The 22,113-nt window shown below is 41.4% G+C and overlaps 1 protein-coding gene across 6 annotated transcripts in view; it reads left to right on the top strand.

Moving 5' to 3' along the window:
• LOC118735097 (phospholipid-transporting ATPase ABCA1) overlaps positions 1–22,113 on the top strand; it is a gene marked incomplete at its 3' end in the record, with an annotated part of 162,324 nt that overhangs the window by 88,622 nt on the left and 51,589 nt on the right. For all 6 annotated transcript variants that reach the window (XM_036464714.1, XM_036464712.1, XM_036464711.1 and 3 more), the window contains 1 exon segment: positions 7,690–7,835. In XM_036464714.1, the coding sequence (XP_036320607.1) occupies positions 7,690–7,835 (146 nt within the window).

Raw genomic sequence — 22,113 nt, 5'->3', positions numbered from 1 at the left:
TTATTATTAGTTATCGACATTCTTGATGAAAATAACGGTTTCCTAAAATTTATCCCGACGATTTTGTCTAATAAATCAAAAATAAATTTTTCAAATGAAATTCAATGAGGGTTAGGTTAGGTTATTCTGGCCGGCTGCCCGCGCCACATAGACTAATAGGTCCCTAGTGATGCCAAATGGAGATAGAGGTTTAGTTAAGTATATTCGAAGTATACATCACTTACGATGTCAACGCTTTTTGAGAATTTCAGTATTGCTTGAAGCCTAAGTGTTGTCACATCTTCAAGATTACTGAACCCTGGAGGTTCAAGATGTTTCTATCGTGTTTTTGATAAAGCAGTACAAAGGCAAAGGATGTGTTCTAGGGTCTCCCTTGTTCCCGTTCCCATACATTTCCTGCAAACTTCATTGACAGCGATCCCCATTTTGCTTGCGTGCGCTGCCAACATTTTATGTCCTGTTAGGACACCTATCATGGTTCTGCAGTCTCTTCGTGCCATTCGTCGCAGTATAAACCGGGTTTTGTGAGCCGTTTTTTAGTCTGCACATGACTTTAGAGATTTTTTCAGGTGTTTTGCGCATTCCATCTCGATATGGTCTGCTTTCGACCTTCTGGTCTATTTCTAGAATGTTATTCTCTTATAGAACCAAGCTCTTGGAAATCTCATCTACAATTTCGTTGCCTGTAATGCCCTTGTGGCCGGGGACCCAATAAATATGCAGCCACCTGTTTGCTGCCCTATTTATGGCCTCCCTGCTTCTAAAGGCATTTTGTGACGTAAACTGGTATGAGCTGATAGCCTTAATCGCTGCTTGACTATCTACCTACATATATGTTAACTTTAGAGTTATTACCAGTCATTGAGTAGGCTTGCTCAGCGGCTTTTGTCACTGCGAAAACCTTTGCCTGGAATATGCAGTATTTCAGTGATTCGGTGATTCGGGAGCTTGATGGGCTGATGAACATTAAGTTCTGAGCAGTACACTTCCGCTCCTACTCCGTCATTCATTTTTGAGCCGTCTGTGAAGAAGTGCAATGCCTTCCAGCTAGGCTTCATGCCTCTACGCCATCCGTTTTCCTCGATAGTAACCCGAAACTCCCTATCCTAGTTATAGCAAGGTACCACTTAGTCTGTTGTGACTACATTCCCGTTGGCTATTGAGCTGTGGCCAGTGTTTCTTTGCTTGAACTCCCCTGTTGCAATCAGTCTCCCTGCAAGGCTCTTTGCAGCACGGTCGATAGGTGGTATATTGAGAATTTTTTCCAGTGCAGCTGTTACAGTTGTTCTCAGTGCTCCTGTTTTACACAATAGAGAAAGACGTTGAACACCCTCCATTGGCTTGAGTGCTCCTTTCTGCCGCGATCTACCACACCAGAGCGCCATAGAGTAATATTGGCCTCACTATTGCTGTTTAGCCCCAAGTAATAATTAGCATCTTTTTGCATGCGTAGAGGGTATTACTCGCTTTCTTTACACTGTCTCCACATTGTACCTCCACAGTAGTTTACAGTCCAAAATTACCCCAATGTACTTTGTGAGATATTTTAGTCTGAGTTCGGTGTCGTTCAGGTTAGTGAGTTTCCACGCAGGAAATTGAATGAAAGCGGCATTAAAATATGTAACTATCAGATTTTTATTAGATATAAACGTTCAGAAAAAAAAACATTTGCAATTGCTAAATTTTACAGTTTCTGCTAATTTTGCGCCTCTGCCCTATAGCTGTTAAATAGTGGTGGACTTCTAGACGAATTTCTGTAAAAATTTAAGGTGGTGAACTTCCAGAGAAGTTTTGCTCTACCACAAATTGGCAAAATTTATTAACGGAAAAGGTTCTGCTTCTCTCTTATTGACGTTCTCTGTACATGGTTTCATTGTACATAGTATGTAGATTAATGCGCGGACATATCAATTCATTCAAGTACGATATTTGAAATAAATCAAGTTTCATAGTTAAGATTCCGTTTGTGTAATAATCAAAGAATTTATTCGGAATTTATAACACATTCTGGGAAGAACCTGCGATGAATAATTTTTTCAAAAATTCATATCCATTCTAACAGTTTAGTGCCCTTGGAAAGGAACATTCAAAGAAAAGAGGTTGGCTTCGAAGAAGTCAACAGAACTAATAAATTGCTCGAAAATTAACAAGATTTCACTTGTTTTGTGATTTAAGATTTATCAACAGATTAATGGGTAACATAAAATTACGAGAATTGCGGAATATAAAATTTTTTTGTACCATATTACATCCTTTCATCATAACAATCTATCATTTTTATGCAACACATCTTATGAAATATTCTCTTTAGTCTGAGAACATGAAAACTCCGGGGCCGGGGAAAAAGTCCCCCTTTTTTATGAGAATTTTAACTCAAAGTGTTTAGAAAAGATGTGTTCTCTTCTTCTTATTTGGCGCTGTAAACGCCTAAGTGATTTTGGCCAAGTTCAACAAAGCACGCCCGCCGTTTGTCTTCTGTGAAGCCAAGACCTTCTCCACCTGGTCTTTCCATCACCCAGGGGGCGCCGCGTAAGCGGAGCTACGTGTGTGTCGAGCCCGGGTTACCCCAATCAAAGGCTACCAGTCCTGAGTCGGTGGAGGCTGAACTGGTAGTAGTCTACGGCTTTCGAAAGTTAGACCAAAGACTTTGAAATGGTACCACGGGGAACAGATGCCCCCGGAGTGTGTTCATCGGACAGATTGGCGAAACTAGCTGGATGAGCAAGGCTCGCGAGACATGTACTTCCACCGCTGGCAGGACTAGTAAAACGGAGAGAAAGATAAATGAAAGAAGTAAAATTTGGAGAAGCGAAGAAAATGTCCCCAGGTGAGGGACATCGAGTGTGTATGAGAATAAGTTTTGCAAGTATGTTAGCTAAGTGAGTTGTGCATATTGAGCGAGGCTCGCAAGACAGGCACTTCTACCGCTAGCAGGACTTGCTTTGTGCGGGTCGTGCAAGACATGTACTTCCACCGCTGGTAGAACTTGTAGAACGGAGAGAAAGATGAAGAAAAGAAGGAAAATTGGAGATAAGGTGAAAATGTCCCCGGGTGGGGGTCCAGAGAACGTCAGAGGTTTAGGTAGGCCTCGGCCCTACCAAGGTGGTAAGTTTGTCCACCACACACTACCAATTGGTACTGAAGTGCTTGCATTTCAGGGCAGTGATTAAGGCAAGAATTCATCCGTTGTGTAAGTGCGGACACCGTGATGCTAAGCCTTGCTGGCAGGGAATCACGATAAACCCTACCTACACACAGCTGGTCTTTCCATCGCAGTGGGGGCCTCCCTCTTCCTCTGCTACCACCCGTGGATTTCGAGTTGTATGCTTTCAGAGCTGCTTTGTGCGGGTCCTGCAAGACATGTACTTCCACCGCTGGTAGGACTTTTAGAACGGAGAGAAAGATGAAGAAAAGAAGTAAAATTGGAGATAAGGTGAAAATATCACCGGGTGGGGGTCCAGAGAACGTCAGAGGTTTAGGTAGGCCTCGGCCCTACCAAGGTGGTAAGTGTGTCCACCACACACTTCCAATTGGTACTGAAGTTCTTGCATTTCAGGGCAGTGATTAAGGCAAGAATTCATCCGTTGTGCTAAGTGCGGACACCGTGATGCTAAGCCTTGTTGGCAGGGATTCACGATAAACCCTACACACAGCTGGTCTTTCCATCGCAGTGGGGGCCTCCCTCTTCCTCTGCTACCACCCGTGGATTTCGAGTTGTATACTTTCAGAGCTGGAGCGTCGGCGTCCATTCGAACGACATGGCAAAGCCAGCGGAGCCGCTGTATTTTAATTCGCTGCATTATGTCCATTTCGTTGTAAAGCTCATACAGCTCATCGTTCCATCCTCTGCGGTACTCGCCGTCGCCAACGCGTAAAGGCCCTCAAATCTTCCGCAAAATCTTGTTGATGTTGTCATTGTCCATGCTTCTGCGCTATTACCAGAACGGGTATGATGAGTGACGTACATGAGTGTGGTTTTCGTACGTCGAGAGAGGAATTTACTCCTGTAGCTCGTTTCTGTAACTCTTCTCTACCAATTATTTTTCTACTGGTAGAGAATATACGTCATTCTCTACTACTCATTACCACTAGAGAAGAAGGCGGCGAATTCATATATGAATTAACACCTATAATTCAAATGTTATGCAGCAAATTGATTCAAATTTTTTTGAGGCTTCAAGTATACGTCCATGAATTATATCCAAAAGCAACCAGCTTGCTTTAGTTTACAACAGCGAAAATAAATCTAAATAACAGGTTACCTGTTTTTTAGATTTGCCCATATACATACATCTGTGGTTTCTAAAAAAAACTATTTTTTTAATTTTAGGAAAAACTTAAATGAATTCTATAACGAAAACCATGTAAAATGGTTTTGAAATAATTTAAAAAAAAATTTTGAAAACTTTGAAAACGTTCATGAAAATTTCAAGATTTTTTCTCAGAATTTTCAGAAAACTTTTGAGTATGTAGTTTGGTAGCCCAATAAATTTTAGTCTAAAAAAGTGCAAACCTGAAGTCTCAAAATTCGCGTTAATTTTTGAATTTTTTTTAAGTCTGTTTGAGATTTTCTTCCATACAAATTAGATTTCGCAAAATGTGGAAGAAAAATTAAAATATCTTTCAGAAAAAAATTGTTAAAAACACGAATCTTCAGAGACTTTAGGTTTGCACTTTGTTAGACTAAAATGAATTGCGCTACAAAACTGCATTCCCAAAAAATTTTCTGAAAATTCTGAGCATAAACTGTAAAATTTTGATATTTTTTTAAGTTTCTGGAATTTACAAATTTTTTGATTTTTTTAACTATTTTACATGGTTTTCGTTATAGAATTCATTTCAGTTTTTCCTAAAATAAACAAACTCTTTTTTTTATAAAACATGATTGTAAATTGTCTTAATTTTTGCGCCATTTCTGTCTCCACTGCCAAAGTATGAATATTAACACTAGGCATTTAACTATATAATGTATTGCAATTTCATATCTCTCTCTGATAAACAAAAGGCAAAAGTGTTAACGTTTTTGAAATATTTAAATTTTTTTGAATTAAAAAAAAATCGTGCCTTTTCATGTATTTTCTTTAACTGCATCTACAAACCAGGCTATACTTAGTAAATTTTTTATGTAAAATACTTCCAGATAGTTACTTCTCCATACTCAAATGCATTGTAGTTAAAATATATTAAGGAACCATCATAAAATCATGACTATTTTGGGATTTTTAACTTTTTGATATTTTCTGCCCAACTTTGACTATCTCTGGTGAAAAAAAATGTACTGAGCTATAACTTTACATTCCATAAAAAAATTGCTCATTTAATAAAGATTTCAGAAAGGTGCCACTCTTACTGTTTCGTATAGAAAAAAAAGTTATAGCCGCTTTTGTGGACAAAGGACTGAGACACGCTACAATGTATTTAATAGATTTAAATTTAAGTTGCTCTTGTTACCGACAATGACATGCTAAATAGTACAAAGGTACATTATTACCAGCTCCTGACATTATTTTATGTTACTTACCGGAATTCGGACTAGAGCTATATATATCAATATTTTTTGTGAAGGATGGGTTCACGTGAAATAAAATATACATGAGTTGTTTGAAGAAAAACGTATTCATTTATTGATAAAATATGTTCAAATTGGCGACCTTCTACTCTAATACAAGCTCGGCACCTTTTAAGAAAATACACTTTTAGAGATCTTAATCAATTGGGCTATCCCAGCAGCAGTTACATTTATTTGTTCCCGCAAATGCTCTTTGTTTTGAATTGTTTTTGAATAAATTTTGTCCTTAAAACATCCCCAGTAGAAAAATTCTAATGGATTCAGGTCTGGCGATCGAGCGGGCCACGTGATTGGCCCGTATCGTCCAATCCATCGGCTAGGATAAGTTTCGTCTAAATGAGCTCTTACTTCACGCCCGTAGTGAGCAGGGCACCCGCCATTTTGCAGCCATAGTCTTCGCCGCAGGTTTAAGGGTACATCTTCTAAAAGAGTTGGAAGCTGCTCCTGAAGGAACTCTAAATAACTGTGAGAGTTGAGCGTTGGCGGCAGTTCCACAGGTCCCAATATCTGACAATTAAAAATACCGCACCATAAATTTATTTTGTACCGGTACTGCGAACGATCTTCTCTCATTTCGTGAGGATTGTCTATCTGCCAACTGTGAAGGTTATGTAAATTAAAATAACCATCAAGTTTGCATGTTGATTCATCGCTCCAAATTATTTTATTAAAAAAGTTGGTGTCTGTTTCATGCATTCGCAACATTTCACGGCAAAATCTAACCCTCGACGGGTAATCTCTTTCTTATAGATCCTGAACACGTTAAATGTGGTAGGGATGAAATCGATGGTCTTTTAAAGCTTTGTGAACTGTAGTTTTTGGTATTACCGTCCGTCTTTCCATCATTCTCACTGAAGTCGATGGACCTAGTTCCACTTCCTCCAACACAACTTCAACATCTACCGTTGTAGGACGTCCTGTTTCGCCGCCACGCCTTCCAGGTATGCGACCTTCAAAAAGTCAAAAATGATAGTTAACAAGTAAGCAAACAAGTAAGGTGTAAAAATCACTTACCTTCATATATTTCTCTATGGGTCCGGGCGAATACTTCACGACCCGGATGCCGACGATTGGGGTATCGCTCTGCATAGAGTCTTTAAGTAGCTCTGGCATTACAGCAAGCTTCACCGTAAATTAGGTGAATATCCGCATATTCATGCGACGTATACTGCGTGTTCTCTGTCATAGTATTAATAACACAATGTTCGAAGGGTCCAATTTCACAAAATCCATTCTCACTAATTCCGGTAAGTAACATAAAATAATGTTAGGAGCAGGTAATAATGTACCTTTGTACTATTTAGCATGTCATTGTCGGTAACAAGAGCAACTTAAATTTAAATCTATTAAATACATTCTAACGTGTCTCAGTCCTTTGCCCACAAAAGCGGCTATAACTTTTTTTCTATTCGAAACAGTAAGAGTGGCACCTTTCAGAAATCTTTATTAAATGAGCATTTTTTTTATGTACCAGAGACAGTCACAGTTGGGGAAGAAAATATCAAAATGTTAAAAATCCCAAAATGGTCATAGTTTTATGATGGTACCTTAATATATTTTAATTAAATAAGTCCACCGCAAGGTTTGTTAAAAACAAATACATGTACATATATGATATATGGGGTAAGGAAATATCCCTTTCCCCTGGTAGTAGACATTTTATTGTAGGCAACAATGATATTTTTCAAATTAGGCAGATCGGAATATGCGCTCTCTGGGAAGACAATACCTGTAGTTATTGTACCATTCATTCGTTTTATATATGAATAATTCACAAGCCGTTTTGAATGAATTCATGCAGACCTCGAATATGTATTGCATTTTGAAGTGAATTGTTTTCGATATTTTCTTGTTAAAATACATGTGTTATTTAGTATTTTTGTACCGGCAATAAAATTTTAGGAAACTATTTTTAATTGCATATTTTACTTGTTTATAGCGCATATTTTAGATTTTTTAGTGCATGAGATCCCGAGCCCTATTGATATGTATCTTATTTTCGATGGCAAATCTTAAAATTTTGAAGCTGAACATAAGTTTTTACTGCACTGACTGTGTTGATAAATTATTTTCATTTGCCTTTAAATAGAACTAAACATATACTCTGTTCTCATCCCTAGGTTCCGAATTGCAAGATTCCGGAAAGATAACGGTTTGTGGTGACATCGAAGTTAAATCGTATCGTCATTTGATTGGATATTGTCCACAACATAGCGTTTTTATGCCGTACATGACTTGTGCTGAACATTTAAATTTTTTTGCTCAGGTACGTTTTTACTCCATATGTACATATCGTCGCCTGGGTAAAATATTGTCGTAAGCGTCATACGTACATGCGTAACATACGACAATCTTTTACCCAGGCGACGATATGCATTATATGTACACATATGGGCAGTTCTCACAAACTTAGAATTTTTTTTAACTAATTTATTTATTGTATTTATAACAATTTAGCTTACAAAATTAGTCGTATAAGCTAATTTATTTTGCACTTAATCCTAGTTTATTTTAAAATAAATTAAATTGACGACAAAGAAACCATATACTACAAAACGTAGTTTATTTAATATTAATACTTTTGGGACAGTTTCCGGTTAGAAGTATGTTTTTTAAATGGCTTGTATTTAATTTGTTTCTTTGCTTGGAACAAATAAATTTTAAATCAGAAAAAAAATTGTTCGCAACAGTACGTAGAAATAAAAGTGATAACATCTTAAAAGAAAATTCTTTGAGTTGAGGATAAAAACTTTTATCTAAATTTTTCCAGAACTCAATTATATCGCTTCCATTATAAAAATGTGTCTCGCTTCATAGGATTATTATTTCTATTTTAATTTCAAAATCATACTTGCTCACATCACAAGTAAAGGGGTTTTCAAAGCGATCAATAAAATTCCGACTTCCCTTAATGTCTTAAAATCTGTCCTGAAAATTAAAGAAGCGAGTTTCCAATAGTTTGCATGATGATCAAAAATAGCACCGGTTCGTGGGAAATTTCAATAATCCCCCGAACTTCAGCAAAAATTCAAAATAAAATGGTTTTAAAATCAATAATTTTTTAAATAAACTGGTAAAAGTTTTTTCCCTTCCTTTAATATATAATTTGTTATATCAGAGAGAAATGCTAAATCTAAAATAAATTCACTATCCTGCAACGTCTTTACTAATTTTTCTGTTCTAACCAAATTCTCAAAACATAAAAATTCTAGTACTTCTTTCCTTAGAGCGAATAATCTATTCAGGGATTCACCACGGTTTAACCACCGGACTTCCGTGAACATTTCAAGATCATAATATCTGGCCTTAGTGCTTTTTAAAAATGACGTTAATTACCTGGAGTTAAGGGAGTGATGCCCTCCTTGCTTAAAAATTTAGAGGCAAGAGAGAGTTGATGAATTACGCAATGAAAGGAAAAAAACATTAATATCGTGCTTTTTCAGCTGACCCACAAAACCTCTTTTGCCAATCATGACGTTTGGACCATCCGTACTAAGGCATCCAATCCCGGACCATTTTGTGAATCCCGGGATTTGGGGATCTTAAATTGGTAATCTCGGGCTCCCGGGATTTGGGGATATTATTACCATTAATTAAAATATGCTAACAAACTAGTTTTGTAGTCTTTCTTTAGTGCGAATACTAGAAATAAAAATAAATTTGTGTTTTTAAGCAAAGAGATATAAATGTCTTTATTTTATATCAGCTTAAAAAGCTAATTACAAACTGAATAAACTAAAAACTATGGAGTTGAACTTCATTCATATTACAGTCGCAGTCATGTTTACAAAAATTAAAAAATAGGAGATCATCTTTACAGTTACATATAGTATTTATACTATATATTTGTGGAAGTATGTATGTAAGTATGTATGTATGTGTTTTTTTTAAGTAGGGGAAGCATCGAAAGCCGGAGTGCTAGACTTTAACCCACTAAACCTAACCTACTCCCTCCCATAATCACTCCTATGGGATCACCGATTAAGCATTACTTCATAGGAGAGATATAGGACAATTAAGTCCCCTCAGTATAACGGATGGATTGACGCCTAAGATTATCTGTGTGTCGTAATTCAGTCATAATTATAGCTGACGCATTGCAGACAGCTTTCCAATTTTCAGAGGACTGACACATATGTGCAGTCAAATTTTCCACCGTGAGCCTACTTTCTAGTGCATATTCTAAGCTATTTCTAACATATGAGAAACGTGGGCATGAGAACATAACGTGCTCTGCATTTTCTACGACTTGAGGGCAAGTCAGACAGTATGGACTAGTGTCGTGTCGGAATCTGTATAGGTAATCCCTAAAGCAACCGTGACCGCTAAGGATCTGCGTAAGGTGGAAATTGATGTCCCTGTGTCTCCTATTTGTCCAGTTGTCGACATTAGGTATCAGTCAGTGTGTCCACCGACCCTTTGATGAGGTTTCCCAACGCTGATGCCACGTTAGGATGCTCTTCGTTTTTCTTCTGCTATTTTAATATTCGTCAGCGGCTTGCTTGAATATCAATTGGTGCCATGCTAGCAAGCACTTCTGCGGCATCACTGGAGACTGTTCGAAAAGCACTTATGACTCGTAGAGCCGCTAGCCTGTGCACAGCGTGTATGTCTTTCGCATTCAAGACTCGCGCAATTAAATGCCGGCGACTGGAGCACACACATCCGTTATTTGCCATCATTCGTGAAAAGGCGACGTAAGATTTTGTGGCCTTTTCTGCTATGTACAACAAATGCTTTTTGAAGTTGAGCTTCGAGTCTAGTATTACTCCTAGATATTTGAAGGAGGGCTGGGATATTATCCCACAGTCTCCCACCGTAATGCTTATGCTTTCTCTAATTTTTCTTGTGCTTATGAGTAGAACCTCAGTTTTGTGCTCGGCAAGTTGTAAACCCATTGTTGAGAACCAATTTCGTATTCCATAAATAGATGCATTGCAGGTGCGACGCCGGTCATCGAGATGTTTAGCGACCGCAACTACTACAAGGTCATCGGCGTACGCAATCAGTTTCACTGGATCTGGTTGCCGTTGTTTTAGGACGCCATGGTACACAATGTTCCAGAGAAGAGGGCCTAAAATAGACCCCTGTGGTACTCCTCTGGATATTGCATATTTCTTAAAGCCTTCATCTGTATCATTCCTGAGGATTCTGTCATTAAAGTAGTTAATAATATTTATTAAATAGCGAGGGGTGCTTATTTCACGAAGGGCATTGATTATATTAGCCCATCTTGCGGAATTAAACGCATTTTGTACGTCTAATGTTAAAAGAGCGCATAATTTTTGGATCCACCTTTCCATTTTTTCCCCGCTGCGAGCAATGCCTACTTTAAGATTCTTTCTGCACCGCTTGTATCGTTCTCTGAGTATTTGTTCGCATTGACTTAAGCGGTTTCGCTGATGACAGCGTCTGGCTGCGTTGCAGTTTTCTGAGATCAGCTATTTCATCGTTCCACCAGTAGACTGGCCTTGTTGTTGTTGTTGTAGCGGCTACAACAACCCCGCCCAGATCGGTTGGTATCTCAGTCGTTGTCGTCAAGTTCCACTAACGGCAACCCTAGGAAGCGTGCAGCTTCTGCGGGGTTTGCCCATAAGGACAAGGCCGTTAGGGATGTCGGGTTTGCCGGGCATGCGAAGAGATGTTTCGAGTCATGTGGGGTCTCTCCGCATGCCGGACATTCGTTCGGCACATCCTCATTCAGCCTACTCAAGTAGGAGTTTAACCTGCTGCAGTAGCCGGAGCGAAGTTGTGCGAGTGTAGTGCGTGTCTCCCGAGGCAGATGAAGCTCCGTCTCGTCAATGTCCGGGGGTGGTGTGCCTAGAACGGCATTCACAGGTCTAGAGTCTACATAACTCGAGACTGAGTCCCTGTGAATGCTGTTCAGGGCCTGTCTGTAAGCTGTCGGGTCCAGAGGTTGCTTAATGAACCTCTGGACTTCGTCCGTTAGTTCATATAGATGCCTCCTGACGTGCCTAGGCGAGGGCTCCTCTGCAAGCAGCTGTCTGCTTGGGTGGCCACTTCTGTGGCTCCCGATCAGGAACTGCTTGCAGAGCATTATACTGTGCTCCTTTACCGGGAGCATTTGCGCCTCGCCGTGCAGGTGGTGTTCAGGCGACATCAAGAGGCATCCCGTCGCTGTCCTCAGTGCGGTGTTTTGTACAGTCTGTAGCTTCGTCCACTGCGTCCTACTAGTCCCTGGCGACCACACTGGCGCTGCGTAGTTCAAAACCGGCCGGCCTATTGCCTTGTATGTTGCCAGCAACGTTGCTTTGTCTTTGCCCCAATTACTGCCGGCTAGCGACTTGAGGACCTTGTTGCGGCTCTGTACTTTATTGACAATATCGGTTGAGTGCGCAGAGAAGGAGAGCAGGCTGTCGAATGTTACTCCGAGTATTTTGGGGTTATTCACCGTCGGAACTGGTGTGTCATCGACGTGAATCCCCAGCGGTAGCCTGACCTCCTTCGTCCAGGTTGTGAACAGGGTCGCGGAGGATTTCGTAGGGGAGAGGGCTAGACACTTTGCAGTGAAGAAGCGAGAAAGTTCGGAGAGATAGCCGTTTACTTTCGAACACAGGTCATCAATTCCATTTCCAGTCGCCATAATCGAGCAATCGTCGGCATAGGAGACAATCGAGACTCCCTCTGGTGGTTGAGGGAGCTTTGAAATATAAAAGTTAAACAGTAGCGGGGAAAGGACACCACCCTGAGGAACCCCCTGTTTTATTTTTCGCTGCTTACTCGTTTTGTCTCTAAACATTACCGACGAATGTCGACCACTTAGATAATTTGCCGACCACCGTTTGAGCCTCTGTGGGAGAGAGGAGGCCTCTATATCTTCTAGTAGCGTGGAATGGCAGACGGTGTCAAACGCCTTTGACAAGTCCAACGCTACTAGAATCGTTCTCTCACAGGGACGGTTACGGTTAAGGCCACGAGTTATCTGAGTGTTTATGGCGTTAAGTGCTATTGTTGTACTGTGCACTTTACGGAAACCATGCTGATGCTTCGCTGGGGTCAGGTGATTTGTGAAGTACGGGAGTAGCAAGGCCTCGAGTGTCTTCGCTACCGGGGAAAGGAGTGTAATCGGACGATACGAATCTCCTTTGTTGGCAGGTTTCCCCGGTTTGAGCAGTGGGACCACTCTCCCCACCTTCCAGATGTCTGGGATGATGAGAGTGGCCATTGACAAATTGAGGACCTCCGTTAGGTACGCTACCCCCGCAGGACCCAAATTTTTCAGCATCAGCATGCATATTCCGTCGGGACCCATGGCTTTGGAGGCTTTCGCCTTCCCGATGGCCACCTGAACTTCACCGCAAGTGAAAGCAAGGGGGGCACAAGTTGTTGGCAGTTTGTGCAGCCTTCTGGTCACTCGACGCTTCGCTTTGTCCACCGGAGGATGCAGTATGAACTGCCGGCTAAAAAAGCTCGCGCAACGCTCCGGGTCCGACGAAGCATGGTCGCCGAAGGAAATTTCGACTCTGTCGTCGTGCTTCGTCGGATTAGACAATGACCTCACGGTTGACCAAAGCTTGCTCACACCAGAGGTGAAGTTACAAGTCTTCAGATGCTCCTCCCACTTCTTCCGCTTATGTACGTTTACAAGTTGCCGAATCTCCGCGTTGAGATCCCTGATACGGGGATCTCCGGGATCGGCCTGACGAAGGCTATCACGCTCATTGGCTAAAACAGCCGCTTCGGCAGGGAAGTTTGGACGTGGGTCAGATATGCACCCTGCCGGTATGAAGCGAGCTGCAGCAGCAGTGATAGCCCTGCGGAACTTACGTTCACCGAGATGGACGTCGGTTGGTGTGGGGAGCGATGTGAAGGTGTTTTCAGTAAACTCCGCGTAACCTTTCCAATCAGCTTTAGAAAAGTTGACATAGGTCCGGTGTTTGGCGGAGGCAAAGTCGGTTGGTTTATCAATCGAGATGACTATGGGTAGATGGTCTGATGCTAGAGTCAGCATAGGTCGCCACGTTATGCTGTTTATCAGACCAGCGCTGACTATTGTGATGTCTGGCGAGCTACTGCAGTTACCCATAATCCTGGTGGGTGCGTCGTCGTTCATTGTGCAGAATGTCGAATCGTCTATCTGCTCAGCCAAGTCTGTTCCCCTACGATCGTTTGACAGGCTTGAGTGCTAAAGATCGTGGTGCGCATTAAAGTCACCTACTACCATACGGTTTTCACCTCTGAGGAGCGCACCTATATCAGGGTGATATCCTGCCGGGCAGCAGGTGACAGGGGGTATGTATATATTAAATATTTCGAGCTCGACATCGCCTGACCGGATAGCGATGCCCTGACATTCTAGGGTGGTATCCCTGCGGTCGATGTCTGCTTCGATAAGACGATACTGCACGGTGTGGTGCGTGATGAACGCTAAGCCACCACCATTATCTCGCTCGCGATCTCGACGGTGCACGTTGTACCCGGCGCAATTCAACAAAGTTGAATTGCTGTGCAACTTCGTCTCTTGGACCGCAGCTATTAATATACCATGCCGACACATGAAGACGGTTATCTCCTCAATCTTGCTCTGTAGCCCGTTACAGTTGAATTGGAGGAGCTTCATGTGGTTCGGGAGACGTGTCGTGATGTGGGGTGTGAGTGAGGTGTATGTTCTTGCCGCCGTTGGCTGTGTGTGCTGCTGAGGTGATTGCCGCCCTGTGGTGGTGGTGGGGGGCGTCGCAATTGATGTCAGCGACCGAGCAGCGCAACACGGGCCCTCGAAGTTCCCCGTCCAATCTCGCGTGGTACGCAGACCTGAACATGCCCTAAAGTGGCACCAGCCAAGGCAGGTGTTGCACTTGACTGATGTCACATTACGGAATATTCTGGTCTGACATACCGTGCAGATTGTAGGGGGAACCAGGAGTTGTTGGCGGCGGCGTATGGGTGGTGGTGCGGTTGTGTGTGTTATGTGGTCTGTGGTGGGTGTGGTACGGTCTGTGGTGTTATTATGTTGTTGTGTTGTGGCGACTGTGTGTGGTTGCTGTGTGAGTGTGTGGGGCTGCACGGGCGGACTATGGTTTGCCGTGGAGGCTGCTCTGTTTGAGCAACAGGGGGCCACGTACGACGTGGTCCACTGTCTGTGTGTCCGTAGTCCCGAGCAGACCCTGAGGTGACTCCACCCCTCGCAGGCATTACACTTGACTGAGGTGGAGTTGTGGTGTAATCGTCTTCGGCATACACAGCAGGTGTATATTTCTGGCCCAGGGTTTGACTCGATGCCAGCCCTGAGTAGGAGAATGCGTAGTGAATGTTGCCCTATGGACGGACAACTTCTGAGATACTTCGCCGACCTAAACGGGGTTAGATCGCCGAAACAACAGCCCTTGGTCGGGTGAAACCCGAGTCATTCCGGTACGTAGACTGGCCTTCGATTGCATCGGTGTGTTGACCGACGCACAGTTGCATTACACGCTGCTGCTAGTTTTTTTGTATGTTGGACACTATCGAATTCGCGTTTCCAGAGGTTGGTTGTGTTGCGGTCCAAACGAAATCAAAAAGTTCGGGGTCGAACTCCTTCTGCTTCCAGTTGTATCTTTGCGCCTTTTTGATACGTTTTTGAGCTCTTAGTGGGTAATACTTCAGCAAAAATTGCCATATGATCGCTATTGGTGTAAATATCTGACACATGCCATCTTATTCGCGCGCTCAGTGCCTCATTTGCGAACATTAGATCAATAACTGACCCTTTTTATCCTTTTCTAAAGGTGCACTTATTGCTAGAGTTGATTAATATGAGGCTCGTTTGACTTAAGAATTCCAATATCAGTCTACCACGGCGGTTGGTGCGCACACTGCTCCATGCTGTAGACCAGGCATTGAAATCGCCGGCGACTACAATCGGCCATTTATTTCTTGTGCTCGTTATTAGCTCTGCAGCGAAATCCGCCACGAGATTGATGGCCTTAGGTGAATTCTCCGCAAGAACCTTCGGGCACAGCTCGATATGCAGGGGGATGGAGGACAAAATAGACCACATACCCCCACACTTCATCTGGGGAAGAAGGTTTAAAGCTACGGTTAAGGAGGGCGGATGGCGCATGAGCACGCGACCCGCCGGCGTAACGTATAACATCTACACGGATGGATCAAAAATGGCTGATGGAGTGGGCGCCGGAGTCTATTGCGCCGAGCTAGACCTCAGGCAACCCTTCAAGCTTCCAGAGTACTGCAGTATTTTCCAGGCGGAAGTCTTCGCTGTAGGGAAAGCTGCTGAGATAGCTAGCAACGCAGGAAATTATATAAAAAATATCAATATATATGTCGATAGCCAGGCGGCGATTAAGGCCATAATCTCACATCGTATTGCGTCAGAAAATGTCCTTAGAAGCAGGGAAGCAGTAGACAGGGCGGCCGAGAGTAAACGGCTGCATATATACTGGGTTCCAGGCCACAAGGGCATTTTAGGCAACGAAATAGCTGATGAGATTGCCAAAAGTGCCATCCGTCTTGCTAGCGAACCAGTACGGGAAATACAAAAGTCGCTAAAAACGATCTACAATGAAATTTCCGAAAGAGCTGGGTGCCGGATCAGGGGGAGATGGAACGCATTAGCGACATGCAAAACCACCAAGATCATGTGCAATAGCAGCAAAGGAAACACCCATTTCTTGCTTACACGGTCACGAAGGGATTGCAGGACAGTTGTCGGCCTAATGACGGGCCACAACCTACTGGCATCCCACGCAAGCAGAATGGGCATTAGTAACAGTGACGCATGCAGGAAGTGCAGGGAGGAAGGCATGAGTGAGACGTTAGAACACCTCCTCTGTTTCTGTCCGGCCTTAGCTAGAAATCGTCTTAGTTATCTCGGAGCTTCGCAGTTTAAGGGACTAGAGGAGGTTTCAAAACTGGATATTAAGGCACTCTTGAACTTCGCAAAAAGCGTTGACGTCCTATACGACGACTACTTTAGACCGCAGTAAAACGGACCTCCATCTGGCACTACAAAGGACCAACGGGTCTATGTAAGGCGCAACAGCCGGCCAGTGTAACCTAACCTAACCTATTAGCTCTGTGATGATACTTTCGAACTCTGCCAATGATGTACTTGGTGGAGCATAAGAACTAAATATGTAAAAATCGTATATTTTTGCCCAGGTGAAGCCATTTTGCGCAGGCGTCGCATAAGATTGAAAAATACGACCTTTACATGACCATATTGCCGCTTTTCCGCTAATGTCTGAGGCCCAGGGAACATCAGTAAACTGCGTGTATGGCTCACTTAAATAGTATAGCTATATCAATATTCTCTTCGATTAATGTCTGCTTTAGAAGGTCTTGTGCCGCTGCGCAGTGATTTAAATTAAGTTGGATTATTCTCATTTTCTCGAATGTTAAAGCATCTCGCGATATTTATGTATGTGTGTATGTATGTGCCAGGTTGCAGCCTAAACGGACAGACAGAATCGAACAAAATTTTGACGGAGTATTGCGATGACACCTGGGACTAAAACAGGGCGAAAAAAAATGGGATCCGACAAGGGGGCGTGGCACCTCAAAATCCGCAGGGAATTTTTATTCATGATAGGAGGAAAGGGAAAAGATAGAAAACTCCCAGGGAGTTCCTGTTCAGAATCGGCCTGATAGTATCTACATACCCATTGTTTTAATTTTTCACGTTGACGAAGAGTTTTACGAGATTTCGTATTCTATAAATAATCTTGTGCAAGCCTAAAAAATGGTTACTATTGAAGATTAAAATAAAAAAAATAAAAAACTTTTAAAACATTTTGTTTTCAAATTTTTCGTGTGAGGTATTATATTTCATCCGAAATTTTGCTTTTTCGAGCTTTTCGATGGGGTCGATCGCCAGGAACCGATCTATTCGAAAAAATCTTATTATGGTCTGAGTTGCTTAAAATTTGGTACGTAGGTAGCTTTTTACCTAGGTTTGCATATAGGATCCTTTTTTTCGGGAAGTGGACCAGGGACCGATCTATTCGAAAAAATCGTATTTATGGTCCGATTTGCTTAAAATTTAGTACGTAGGTAGCTTTTTGCCTAGATTAGCATATAAGATCCTTTTTTCCAATATTCGTGCAATTTCGAATATAAATAGCTTTGAGCAACCACCATATCAAGGGGCGAATTCATCACTAGGCAAGTTTTTTTGCGACAATCAGAAACAACGGATACAGCCAAAATATAATAATAATATATATTATATCTATCTTAATATATAAAAATCCCGTGTCACTGTGGTCGTTTACGCTAATCTCCGAAACCGCTTAACTGATTTCACTGAAATTTTGTGGGTGTGTATGGTTGGTTCCAACTTAAAAGATTGGATAGTTTTGAACCCGAGAAAAAACATTTTTTTTTATCTAAATTTTTCTATGCTTCTCGCAACGTGCTTATCTATACTAATATATATTTTGAAAGCCATTTTTTCTTTCGTAAAGCTCGAGATCGGTTGTACCGAAATTTTGGTTATAGGTTCTGGATGGGCTTCTCATTGTCTTAGGCAAAAAAAAAGTTTAAATACTTCCTAAAAATGGAACTACAGAACTTTAAAAATCCTATAGAATCTAACATACATAACAGCGCTGCTCACCTGCAAATCACAAATGAGAGCGCCCTCTGCTGTTAATTCGTACGGAATACAGCGCAAAGCATGGGTTATGTATACGTGTTGATGTTAACGTCAAAGTTGCTTCTTATGTTAAAAAAAATTATGTATGTAGAGTCGTTTATGTTGCCACAAGGAGCAACTAACATTGCTGTTAGCACTTACATTTGTATATGCATACTTATGTGCATACATATGTATATATATTACGCATAAAAACCCTGTTGCTATTTTTTTTCTTCGTAATTGAACGCAAAATTAAAAGCAGCCATACCATCTACATATGTATATCGCAAAGCTCGAGAACGGCTGAACCGATTTTTTTGAAATTTCGGACACCTGTTGGAGACGTCCAAAGGATGGTTATCGGCTAGTAAAAATCTCGATATATAAAAGGGGCGTGGAACCTCCATACATACCGAATTTTTCATACTCCAAATCTCTGGAAATGTTCATGGTAGAGTTCTGGAACTTGGTATGGAGATATATGAAATCGATCGCATACTCTTGGAGAAAAATTGGAGCTATCGGAAGAGCGGGCGTGGCACCTCCTATACAAACCGAATATCCATACTGCATATCTCTGGAAGTGTTCATGGTAGAGTGATGGAACTTGGTATGGAGATATACCATACAAACCGAATTTTTCATACTGCAAACCTCTGCAGGTGTCCATGGTAGAGTACTGGAAGGGAGGGGGGGTTGATGGGTGGCACCTCCCATAATGAAAATTTTTAATCAGCTCTAACTTCGGAATTAGAAATGCACAGATACCTATGGCAAGTGCTTTTAGAAAGATTTATTTTATTTTCTTGTCTTTTTGGACTCATATATTTTTATTGCGATCTGTTTTTTTTTTCTTTTTAACATTAAGCAATATATGAAACTTAAATACTAAATAAGAAAATAATCATGTATGGAGTACACCCAGTGGCGCAACCATATTCTATTCGCAGGTATTCAATGTTATTAGAGATCTAATATTGATTTCCTTTTAAGGCGCTGGAATGACACTGTATGAGAAGTGAGTGTAGAAATAAGAGGATTTGGGTGATCATGAATTTTTTGTCGGTGCGCCAAGGCGTGCTTTTTAATTTCGGAAGCAACTTAAGGTCACGGTGTATTTGGTTGTTTGTGACATAGAGCGGATCTTCATTCCTAGTGCTTTGCGTTTAGTGAAAATATGAGTTTTCCACGTAAGCTGGCTGTCGAGGTGCATGCCTAAGTATTTTGTCGCATCACGCTGTGGACTATCCACGTTATTGAGTTTTACGGGCGGGTAAGTTTTACGTTTAAGGGAGAAAGTAACCTGCACAGACTTTGTTTCATTTGGCTTAATTCGCCAATCTTTCAGCCATTGTGTTATTTTGTTGAGGCCATTTTGAAGTTTAACCTAGGCGAGTTTTGGAAGGGTGTCCATTGCGAGAATTGCAGTATTGTCTGCAAATGTACCAACACTTGCTCCTTCGGATGCTGGTAAATCATATGTGTATAACAGGTAAAGGATGGGACACTGCCTTGAGGTACACCAGCTGAACTTTCGTAGAGTTCAGACTGTTCCTCGCCTTGCTTAACAACGATAAATCGATTTTTGAGATAGGACTCGATAAAGATATAATAGTTTATCGGGAGGGTACTCTTTATTTTGTAAAGTAAGCCATCATGCCATACTCGATCGAAAGCTTGAGATATATCGAGGAATGCAGCTGTACAATACTTTTTGTGTTCGAATGCAGTGTGAATGCAGTTTACAAGCCTGTGAACTTGTTCGATTGTGCTGTGTTTTTTCCTAAAACCGAATTGGTGATTAGGGATAATCTTTCTTTGTTCTATTACTGGCATCAATCTTTTGAGAAAAAGAGTCTCCATAATTTTAGAGGTGATGGGTAACAAACTGATTGGGCGATATGACTCAACTCTCTCTGCACTTTTTCCTGGATTAGGAATCATTTTTACCTGGGAAACTTTCCATTGAGGTGGAACGAAACCAGGTGAGAGAATTGCGTTATAAATATAAGTCAGGAAAGTGATTCCTTCTTTCGGGAGCTGTTTTAATATTTCTCCAGTGATTAGATCGTAACCGGGAGCCTTCTTAGCTTTGCGTTTTTTGATCGCTTCCTTAACCTCAGCTTTTGAGAATTTTTTTATGGGTGGGTCCATTTGGTAGGGTTGTTCGAGAGTCTGTCTTACTTTTTGTGCAGTATAGGGAGAGGGTTCAATTTCATGCGGAGCAAACACATTTTTTAGGTGACGTGCAAATGTGCTTGCTTTTTCGAGATCACTTTTAGCCCATTGGTTGTTTTCCATTCTGATGGTGGGTTGTGCCAGAGTTGGCCTCTTAAATTTTTTTGCTGCTTTCCAGAGGGAATAATCGCTGGCAGCTGTTGCATCTAAGTTACTGAGGTAATGATGAAGTTGGGAATCGCGTTCTTTTTGCAAGATTTCTTTGAGCTCTCTCGTTAGCGTATTTAATCTTGTTTTGTCTTCAGGATGTCTAGTCTGCTGCCACTTCTTTCTAGCCTGGCGTTTTTGATCAGTTTTTCTTTTACAAGAGAAGAGATTCTTGTACGCTGTGATTTGCTTAGAATGGGTGTTGATCTCCAAGCAGCTTGTTGGATGCAGTTATTGAAGTGTTCAACAGCTGCAATGATATCTTCGCTAGATTTCAGCGAGTGGTTCAAATTTAATTTTGAAGATGTTAGGCTTTGGAAGAGATTCCAGTCAGTTCTGTTGTTGTGAAGGGAACATTGAGAGTTTGTGTCAACAAGATTATTGCTTAGAGTGACCATTACGGGAGAATGGTCAGAGGATAAATCGAAACAGGGATTACATATTATTTCATTATCTGTAATACCTTTAAACACGCAAAAGTCTATTAAGTCTGGAATTATTTTGGTATCGGTTGGCCAATACGTTGGTGAGCCTGAGGAGGCTGAGTGAAGATTTAATCTTGCCATAGCCGCAAAGAGTTGTCGGCCTTTAGGAGTGATGAGGCGAGATCCCCATTGTGGGTGTTTTGCGTTGTAGTCTCCTCCAGCTAAAAACCTGCTTCCTAGAGTTTTGAAGAATTTAACATAATCTTCTGACTTGATCGCATGCTTGGGTTGGCTATATACTGCTGAGATTGCTATTTGGCCTTTCAAGTCCTCGACAACTATATTAGTAGCTTGGATAGCTTCTGTGCAGTATGAATTAATATTAAAGTGTTTAATATTGTTTTTTATTAATATAGCTGAGCCAGCATGTGCTTTTTTATCGGGATGCATTGTGTGATAGAGTTTGTAATTCGGTATTTGAAAATAGCTCTTTTCGGTGAAATGGGTTTCGGATATTAGGAGAATATCTATATTATTAGACTTGAGTAGCGTTTTAACCTCGAGTACGTGTTTTGATAGGCCATTAGCATTCCACAGGAGAATATTCATGGGATTGTAGGGATGCCGGACTTCGTCGTAAGGGTGCGAGAAGATTCATCATAGTTGTGATTTGTTGCATAACCTGCTTGAGAAGCATTATCATTTCTCGCATTTCGCTTGAGGCATCACAGGCGTTTTCTTTTGATTGAGGGATTGAGTTACTAGGACTCGGATCTTGTGTGCTTTTCAACATTTGGGAGTAAGAAATAGGGAAACGAGTTTCGATACGATACCATATCGATACTTTTGGCATTCGATACCGATATTTTTTACTCGATAGTTTTAAAACGATATTTTTTGTAATCGAGTACCAGAATCCTACAGCTCTATTCTAATAAAACCTCACAACTGAGTTGTGAGCAAAATTTTGTGAGATTTCATGTGAGGTCTATTTTGTGAGGTTATTCTTGCCCACACCTCATAAGAAAAAAGCTCAACCAAATCACCACACGAGGTGAAAAGCATTTTGCTGTCTAACAGCTGTTTCGTAAATAAAATAAATACAAAAGATGGATGCTGAACAACAGGAAAAGTAAATA

Source organism: Rhagoletis pomonella, unplaced genomic scaffold (genome assembly GCF_013731165.1).
Source record: "Rhagoletis pomonella isolate Grant_MI unplaced genomic scaffold, Rhpom_1.0 Rhpom_scaffold_00003, whole genome shotgun sequence".
NCBI classification, from domain to species: Eukaryota; Metazoa; Arthropoda; class Insecta; order Diptera; family Tephritidae; genus Rhagoletis; species Rhagoletis pomonella.
Note: the sequence above shows the minus strand (reverse complement) of the source record. Positions and strands in the feature narration are given on the sequence as shown.